The following is a 10,225-nucleotide window of genomic DNA, read 5'->3' as shown; positions in this document are numbered from 1 at the left end:
AATTGTTGGCATTGATTAGAAGGAAAAAGAGCAGAGACACAAAATCCTTACGAGCAAAAAGCGAATCGAGAGAAACATTAACAAATCACTAAGTAGTTGTTTAGTAATGAGCAAGTCCTGTTGTCTCTGGTTGATCATTAAAACACTAAAGGTAAAGTCCATGTAAACACCGGAGGACATTCTTTTGTTGGATAAGACCATTTTAGAAAAAGGACAAACTATTACTTTGAGTAAAATTAGAATAAACTACATATTTCCACTCTTAGTCGTTCCACTCGGTCCATGGCCACTGCAGACCACACAACAGTCAGCATTTCTCACTGTAAAATCAGCAACACAAAGCCTTGACTCAGGAAAAGCAGAACTGCACCAACCCTCCCTCCTTCAGCCTGGGAAGAAAAGATGGTTTAACCCAGATGTATTGTTATGGAGAAACATGCCAAGCTGACTTTCAGTAATATTTCTGCATATTCCATCTGACTCGAGGTCAAACACGAGAGGATTAGCGAGTTGGTAATCCAAGCAGGTGCTGGTGTGGCCTTGGGCTGCTCGATGCCTCTCTGTTCACTGTGCAGGCTGGCTGCTTTGCAGAATTGGGGCACAGCACTGCTCTGGGGGGGATTTTGAGCTAAATAAATAGACAAAATATGAAGGAGCTGGAATAAGAAAGGGTTTGTGGAGAAAGAGGTGATCTCTGCTTTGTGACTGAGTGGGTGAGAGTGGGAGGAGGAATTGGAACAGGTGCAAGGACTCTGGATTTTGTGCCATGCCTGTTTTTAATTATGTCCCCACTGTGGTTTTCTCCACTCTCCTGGTCACCCACATTTTCTATCTCCTTTTCAATTTTCTAATTGCTTGGTTTTAATTAAAAAACACTCAATGTGACAGTGGATCAATTAAAAGTAAAGAAGTGAGCAGAGATAGAGAGCATTATTTCCACAGCATTGTATTGTTTTAGGATGAAAGCTGCTTCTCTCTCTCTCGCTCTCTCTCGTGTGTTTGTGTGTAATTCTGCCTTGTACCTAAAATTGCAGATAATGTTGGGGAAAAAATAATTTACTCTTAGCATCATTATCAAAACCCCAAAATGACACAGCATTGGTAAAGTGGCCATCCAAATTGGATGTAGAATTATTCCATTAATTGCATTGTTTCGGTTTGTGGACATTTAATCCCGCAGCAAACATAATGATTTCAGTGCATTACGACTAGGAAAGCAGAAAATGAGAATCAGTCAACTAGATTATGAGTTGTTCCTTTAACTGAGGTGGGACGGGGGAAAAAAGCTGCTGCTCGTGATTAGATGAGCATCAAACACCAGATCCCAGACCTGCAATCAGTTTAAATATAATTACACAGCACTCTCAGCCAGGCATATAACTACTTCTTCTGTCCTCATTTATCATTTAACAGAATTTGAAAAAAGTTCAATGGAACGCTAACCTGTGGATCAATTTCTATCACGGCGAGGAAACGTATAGCTAAGGAAATAGAATTCACGTTCTAAAGGCCTATTAATAACAATAATAGCCTGGAAAAATCTACAGATTCCATCTGACACATGCATTAATATCCTTAGTGATTTTCAGTGATTTACTGAACTGCAATACATCACACAGAAAGCCTTATGCCATCTTTGAATTTTCTTGTTTCCTATATGTCATGAACTTATTCTGTTATATTTATTCCTCCTAGAGTTCAGTAATATTTATCTGGCCTGTTTGGAGGATGCCTATAGTTTAGCCAGCATGGTCTGATCAGGAGAGACAAATGACAAAAAACTAGAGCAAGGACTGATCTGGAAACAGCTTGGAAAACTGCTGACAGAGTTGATTTGTAGTTTAAAGGTATTAAAACAAGAAAAGGTTAGAAAATGTGGTCGTAGACACTTCACGCCTAAAAATAAACCGACTCAGATGGCAATAGTAGACATAAGAAGATATAGATTTTAATATCTTTAAAAACACTTTTTTACTCTTGTTTTCTGATGATAACTTACAGAAGACTGAATTATGTCAAAGAAAGAAGATGAGCAGGCATACAGTATAACAAGTGACAGGGAGGTGAGGATTTGTGCATGGACAAACACAGTAAAAGGGTTGGAAAATATGACGTGAATGTAAAACAAATGAACAGAAATCAAAATGGGGGGAGCATAAAACCCTGTCAAAACAGGGGGGAGCATAAAACCCTGTCATCATCATCATTAATGTCAGTGATATTGTTTTTTCTCATAGTAATACAGGAAATTATTAATATCAGCACTGCAAGAAGTCTTTGTCTCCACTGTTACAGGTCACATCATTGATACGAACACCGTCTTATTGATAGATTTAATGGTGGTGTAAATGCTGTCCTGTAATTGTCCATCTGTCAATCGGCATTGTTCTTCATCCTCTTGTTACTTCGGAAGCGATTGTCTCGATCTCAGGTCCTCGAGTCGATGAACAATTGCAATCAGTCAATCAAGAGGAGCAATTCTGTCTGATGCCCGTCGTACCAAACTCCATTCAGAACGCCTTTCATCACCGTTCACTGATCACAGGAGTCATCTCAGGTACACGCCCATTTCTCAAAGTCTTTTTCTCATGTTCTTTTGAAGTCAAGTCATTAAAAAAACCGTGTTCCTCACGTTCGCAGTGAGGCTGGCGTGCCTTCTCGCCGGGGAGACCAATTTCAGTGAAACCACACTGGGAAAATTAGAAAGCCCCCCCCCCCCTTTTTTTGACCCCCGGTCTGTGAGGCTCCCGTGGGCTCTGCAACGGGTCCGTTTCGTGTCTTCGGAAAATCAAATGAACAACAGCCGACACACGATATAGACAGACCTGCTGTTATTCACAGCTTCCAGAGACGCATGGTGTTTTTTCCAAGCAAATGAAAATAGCGCAATGCAGTCCTCGTTATATCGAGAAAATTAGCAGCTTAATATTCGGTTGCACAGAAGGAGACATGGAGTAAATGAAGATAAATGTCAGCTTGTGAGCAGAAAATCAAATAACGATGGTGCGTTGAGGCGCGTAGCAGAGGAGCTAACTGGCTCCCCTGCGTTTGTTATAGGACGCCAACGAATGGCACATTCTTCTGTCAGAAATTGGTTAACTTTTCCTTCCTTTATGGAAAAACACACCAACTTGTTAAGATCTGGATGCAACATGAGAATACATTTAGTGAAAAGGATGAACAATAATAGGTATTACTGGTATTAGCTTGTGAACTGAAATTTCTTTGACTCGGAGCGCAACAGTTTGTTTACGCTGTCGTCTCGTCCTCTTTGTCTCAATTTCACCACATTTTGGTTGCACGAGTTCAAGCTGAGTGGAAAAACTGAAGCTTAGAAACTATACTATGACACATGGAGATGAAATCATAACGGCAGTGAAAGCTTGGTCTGCATTAACCTTTCAACGTTCTCTGATTCCTGTGCTGCGAGTCTGCCTGTTGGAGATGTTTGATGTTGGATGCCTGTTTCAGTCTGAACATTAAAGCTCTCTGCACAACACTGACACATATAATCACACTCACACATACATACATAGACGACACACAGGCCTTTTAATTGCAGGGGCAAGAAAGGGTCCGGGGGCTGTGTGTGTGTGTGTGTTTTATTTTTTATTTTGTGATTAGCAGTTGCCAAATCCTCTGAAGGTCAACGGAAAATGTTGTCAATATTTGTCATTATCAAGGCCACAGAGAGGGCATAGACGTGTAGTAAGGACTTGGAGAAGGATGCCCTATTGTTGGCTTGCTGAACCCCACTTGGGGGGCGAACAATGGTCCGCGGCGTGCACTTTTGTTTTCTCCTTGTGACGGTGCCATCTGGAGATGTGTGGTCATGTTTTCCCCTATCCGGGGAGGAATCCTCTTTGTCTGCCATAACCTCTTTGGAGTGATGAACCTCATTGTCGCCCTTCCCCTTGCTGGCCCTGTTTCGAGGCTTTGTGCAGTTCCGGGAACGGCCCGGCCTGGAGGAGTGCACGACGTGGCTCTGCCCTCCAGAGCCCACTGCGACACCGCGATTCAGTGACGGGTTCATCGTGCCAGATAAATTGTTAGTCTGGGCTCTGGACTCTGAAGCTAGGCTGGGTGAACAGTTGGAGAAGTCTTCCTCAGCCAATTCCTTGAGGTCTTTCCCAACCATATCGGCAGGAGTGTGGCAACCCACTGAAGACGTCGAACCACGGAAACGTTTCAACCACTCCCATAGCGACAGGGCCTTGCAGTCACATGACCAGGGGTTGTCATTGAGGCGCAGGTATTCCAAAGCCGGCAGGGTGTCCAGGCACTGTCCGGACAGCTGTATCAGGGAGTTGTTGAACAGGTACAGGGTGGTGAGGCGTTTCAGGTCGTGGAAGGCCAGGCGATCAACCCACTCTATCTGGTTTTGGTGAAGAAGCAGTCGGTCCAAAGCTCGAAGACCTCTGAAAGTGTTCTGGTTAATGCTCCACAGACGGTTTCCATGCAGGAACAGATGGCTTAGGTTGTGAAGGTCCATAAATGTGTCATCGGGCAGGAACTTCAGATGATTATCCTGCAGAGATACAGAGAGCACATAAAAACGAGACTTGTAAGTCCAACATTGCTGCCCTGGATTACTGCAACCTTAATAAAGTACCGGTAATAGTAAAGACATAAACATGACACTAAACCATCTGCAGAAAAATGCGTGTTTACAATGTTTTGTGTTAACAGGAATTAGGTGCATAAAGGGGAGGCAGTTTGCTCGTGCTGCTTCTAGCCTTTCACTCAGTCGAGACGAGGAGACGCACATGAATGAACATAAATTAATTCTGCAACATCTAAATTAATCAAAATAAACATGCTGGATCAATTTGTTATTTGGAAAAGCGTCCGCCCTAATGAGCTGTAATACAATTGACTCGTGTACCTGCAAGTAGAGATACTGCAGGTTTCTGAGGCCTTGGAAGATGTTGTTAGGAAGTGAACTGAGCCCACAGCGGTACAGATGCAATGCATTCAGCCGACTCAGCCCGTGAAAGGTGTCTTCAGCTAGGGAGCGCAGGTGGCGGTTGTCTCCCAGATCCAGCTCCTCAAGCAGCGTGAAGCCGCGGAAGGTGGAGGGTTCGATGTATGTGATGTTATTGGAGTAGATCCAGAGAGTGACCGTGTCAGAGCTGAAGTGGCCCCGAAGCAAGCGATGGATCTTATTGTTCTGTAGGAAGATGCGCTCGCTGTCGGGAGGAATGCCTTCTGGGACCGTCAGGAAGTTGTGGGCCTGGCAAGAGACGGTGCTGGGTGCAGTGTAGCAGATGCAGTGACGGGGGCAGGACCAGGAAAACTCGAGCCCACAGAGAACCAGCAGGAACTCCAGCCCACAGCCTGGAGAGAGAGAGAGAGAGAGAGAGAGAGAGGAACGAATGAAGTGAATTCAGCAACGCTAACGTGCTGCTGTTTCACCAACGCTTCACATGCTAACATTTACTTTGTTGCACGATAGTCGAAGTACGTCTTATGTGGATGAGGAGAGTATTAGTATTAGTTAAATAACCCGGAACCGCAAAAATCAATTCAGGGATCACATGGAGTCGTTCGAATTTACCATTCGGAGTGTCTGCGGCAAAATCCATAAAGATCCAATTGCGTCACTCCGAATTATAAATGACACCCGTGCTACTCGGAATGTCTGAAGGAAATGTTCTATGACAAACAACCTTCACGTTGTATTTCAGTCTGGACCGAAGTGCTGCACCGACCAAGTGACTGACAGATTCAGATTGCCTTCCTGTCCCTTCCTGTGTGTTTGAACATTAATAATGCAGAAGGCACTGATGCCATCCAATACAGGTGAGGGGAAAAAAGATCAATGAAGAAAATCCACAAGCAATTGAGTCATGACTTTGCAACGAAATTTGTACTCTTATTTTATGCCAAATAGGGGCATGTGTTTCTCAGCCAGGATCCATTTTGTGAGTTGTGGTTGTTTTTATATTGCCTTCTGATTGTTTAGACTCGCATCACACCACCTGCTGCTCATATGTACCTCATCTTTCACCGTTTATTGACCAAATCCACTGAGCCCACAAGAAGCGGGTGCACAATAACACCTGCTCTTGCAAGCTACCAGCCATTTCATCGAGGTGCATTGGATCCCTGTTGTGATGCTTTTGTCTGATTCAACACAAATGCTGCCATTTCAGAAGTTACCTCGTCCAATATTCTAGCCAACATAGGGAGATTTAAGTGTCATTAGGAGTCTAATCCCTTCCCCGATTCAATTGTCACAGTTTTACAGGGAGCAGAGGCTATGATCTGTCTTTCTCTGCTATTTAATGAGGCATGGGTTGCTTATTTAAACTTGAAATAAAGCGCTTTCTGATTACATGATTCCCTTTATCCCTCAGACAGGAGTTGCAACTCATCCGCAACCTCATAGAAAATAAGCACAACTCACAGCCCATTATGAAAGTTCCATCCGAAAATCCCCGGCTGTCTCTAACCAAATGTATTATTCACAGCATATTGCAGGCTTGATTAACTGCCTCTAATCGATATGACTCTGGTGCCTTTCAACTCAGCTTGTAATCCTCTGTCTTTTATGTTGGAAATTCAGGACCTGCAGAATTACTCTCCTCCCAAAAGACAGGTGCATTTATCTCATATATTTTCCTGCCAAACTGTGGCTTAGATGTGACATTCAGCATCTGACTTCACTGACCTTAATACTCTGCACCTCGTTGCTGGAGCATGGAGGTGCAGTGCAGAGCTTCATAATCCTATGAAGCTCTGCCACTGGGCAATAATGAGAATGCATGCATTGTTCTAAAACAGAAATGTGTCCGCTAAGTGTAGCGATTCTTCCAGGTTTAAAACGTTGCATAAGAGTTCATTAATTTTTGTGGGGGATGCAAGGGAATACTGTATGCTGTGGCCACAACAGACCTTTGTTCTTTTTCATAATGATATACTGTATAAAGCACAGAACATACTGGTTTGGTAAATGAGTGAAAGTAAAAGCTCTTGCTATTTGATATGTGCTCACCTTTCATTACGACATTGGCCTTTAAAGTAGAAACAACCGTTTTTACATTAACTCTGAAATGCAATGACGCCTATTTCATTTCATCTGCCCCAGCAAGGATCCATGTGAGACATTCCATTAAAGCGATCTTTTTCTCAATCTAGTAATTACATTTTTGGAAGCCTTAAAATATTTCCATTAACACTTTAATTCATGCATGTCTGTAGAAAGTATGCGAGGTAGGTACGAGATCTCGAACAGGAAAATCACCAGAGCAGGTGAGGCTCATTGGAAAAGCAGGGGAATGAGAAAGCACTGAAGAAGCTGCTTGGATAGTGAAACCATTTGAATCAGTGATCTGCTAAACACGTTGGCCACGAGGATGCACCGCCGCTCCTCAGCATGTCAGGGAAAAACAACAGGTGATTTCCATCTTGCTCATAAACTGTTCATTTAAAATTGCTTTTAACGGTTTTACCAAATATCTATTTGCAGAGTTGAACATTAGTAATGGTGGAAATAGCACCAATACATGCATCTGCAAACCAGTCCAATTGCAGTAGCAGTACACATGCAGGTTTGTGCAATCTCTAGCCGTGAAAGCTTCCAGAAAAGTTGACGTATAAGTCAACTGTGGGTGATGCCGTCCTCTATTACATGATTTTTTCTTTTCCCTCTCAGAGATATTTAACACCTGAAGCTTTTTAACTACAATGCTTCAAATGGAAATGTTGCAGTTCAGAAGGTACACATTTAAAACTTGAATACTGCATGCAGAGCAGAGAGCTCGTTTATACCTGGTTGCTATAACAACGTTATCTCTCCTTAGTTCTACCCTTTAGAAATTGGCAAAAACATTTTTTTTTCTTCTTTCAGAGCATTCTCCACCTTCCTGTACTCAATCACGTTCATCCACTCCACCTGTCTTTCCTCAGCCACCGGCTAACCATCTCCCAATCAGTCTCTCATATACTCTGCTCAGCCCTCGGTTCCCTGCTGGATTGCTAGTCTTAAACCTACTTTCCAGCATTTCTGTGTCTGTTCTCACTACCCTGTACGGGTTCTGCCTGATTTCTGGATTCGGCCCGTTTGTCTGATCCTTCTCATTTTTGTCTGCCTGTTTGGATTGATTGCGTGGTTTTGTGATCGCTGCTTTTTAAATTAAAATACGGATTTGGATTCCACTCTTCTGTCGTGTTTCTCCCCATCAGTTCTGTGCCACGCTGAGTTTATATATTCCTACGTTCCCCTCCTATGAACAAAATCCTCATCGCCACGGTGTTTGTAGATGATGTGAATTCATGATGTGAATCCTGGTTCCATGCTCAAAGTATGTGAGATGCTCCACTCTGCATGCAGATTGAGAGATGAGGGAGAAGCATTTCCATTTCCCTTGCTTTCAGACACACAGAGATGTGTGCTGTCTCTTCAAGCTGCATTTTAAATGGAAACATTCCCGCCTGTCAGCTGACTGATACCGCCACCCAATATATTTAGACACTCAAAAATCTCATTTATATCCTGATGCACACATTGATTGATGCTTGCATTGACACAATCATGTCACAGAATCAGTATATGTGATTGGCTGCATGTATTATAAGCTCTCCATGAATACACTTAGACACACACTTCAGCATTAACGCGTGTCAGCATTGGATTAGACAGATCATGTCTGTTTGACGTAAACAAAAGGCTAAATGAAGCTTGTTTACAGAGGTTTGAATGGGGAGACCGGTTTTTCAGCACAGAAGAATGATATGCAATCTGTCCTGAAATGACAATGTAAGAAATAAATGCATTTATAACTGCACTGTGGCTCACACAATGGGCCATTCAACTCAAATTGTATCATATAAATAGCTTTGGACACAACAGAGTTTATATATCCCAATAATGTCTGCTGGAATTTGGGATAATAGAGGAAAAGGCTTTGAAAGAGAGCTAATATGTTTCTGAAAAGGATGAGATGCAGCAATTTATGTCTGGAATCTGGGTTATGCTTTATCCATCTCATCACCTTCCAGTCGCTCCCCATCGGCTCCTTTGTCTTCCCAAATGGTTATGGATGACAGATGCTATTGGCACCTCCTCACAGGCAGAAGTCACATTTGACCCCTTGACTTCATCGACACCACGTTCCCCCTTTTTGGTTGGGTGTGTTTAAAGGGAAATAGGTAAATATATGATTAAGACCCAACGGCTCAGGTCCCCTGACAGAGCGAGAAGTGGCCGCTGAGAATATTAGCGAGGCATAGTTCACGTTATATTTGCCCTCATGAATAACATAAGTCTGCTAATAGGATGGAGAAGGCACGTCTATCAAGTTGCATGAGTCTGCCCGTCATTAGACTGGACAAACTCAATTTCCTGTTTCTCTCTCCAAAGACTCCGATAAGCTCTCTAGTCTTTCAGCTCCTGCTATCGGTTGGTTTTAAATAATGACTTGACTTCCTCTGCTCTCACAAGGTGTTTATAGACATGTTCACGCACACAGTGGTTATTAATGCCCAAGCAATATAGCAAATTACAGACTGAATGGGTTCATTTTTCTGAGGATCAGGGCTTAAAATCTGTCTGACGAAATGTAATAAATGCCAATATTACTCCATGGAGCTAAATGCGATGCCACTATATGTAATAATCTGTAATATTATACTTTGGAATATTCAAATCCATATCATGCAATGTTGCCTTCTGAATGCAATATCTGCATGTGAATGAATGAATATTAATTTCCTATATAAAAGCTTTTTGGTATGCATTGAGACCACATTTTTTCAAAATAAAGAACAAATTAAGACCAAAATGAAAATGTGTGAGTGTTACGGGTCAAAGCGGAGGCAAAGCAGGTCATCCACTCATGGGAGGATTAATGGTTCAGCCCCTGGATAACTTGTGAATGCAACATGAATTCTAAAGAGCTTAGAGTTTGTTTTGTATTTGGTCCATTATTGGACAATTTCTTCTTACGTGGAGGTTGTGTATGTCATGGAATAATATAGCTGGCATTATGTAATCAATTTCTTTGGATAGAAAGAGAAACTTTGTTTTGGTAAAATAACTGCAAATGTTCAAAAAGACTATCCATTCATAGCGTATTAGCTGTTTGTGTATTGTTATAGTTACTCGTTATTATTAACTTTATCTCACAGGACATAACTTGGGCTACAGTAAGTTTATTCGTCAAGTTGAGTAATGATCTGAATAGATCCCAGGTTCCAGTATGGATCAATGATTTCATTTCGC

General features: G+C 42.3%; 1 protein-coding gene across 1 annotated transcript; it reads right to left on the bottom strand.

The window, feature by feature from the left end:
• Positions 1-3,646: 3,646 nt before the first annotated feature.
• Positions 3,647-7,004, bottom strand: LOC137916771 (reticulon-4 receptor-like 1). Its single transcript, XM_068759736.1, has 3 exons — positions 6,998-7,004; positions 4,886-5,337; positions 3,647-4,528 (listed from the first exon to the last, which is right to left on the bottom strand). The coding sequence occupies exons 1-3, from the start codon at positions 7,002-7,004 to the stop codon at positions 3,647-3,649; spliced, it is 1,341 nt and encodes a 446-aa protein (XP_068615837.1).
• Positions 7,005-10,225: the final 3,221 nt, after the last annotated feature.

The sequence above is a fragment of the Brachionichthys hirsutus genome, unplaced genomic scaffold, assembly GCF_040956055.1.
Source record: "Brachionichthys hirsutus isolate HB-005 unplaced genomic scaffold, CSIRO-AGI_Bhir_v1 contig_1031, whole genome shotgun sequence".
Taxonomy (NCBI): domain Eukaryota; kingdom Metazoa; phylum Chordata; class Actinopteri; order Lophiiformes; family Brachionichthyidae; genus Brachionichthys; species Brachionichthys hirsutus.
The sequence above is the reverse complement of the archived record's forward strand: the minus strand, read 5'-3'. Positions and strand labels throughout refer to the sequence as shown.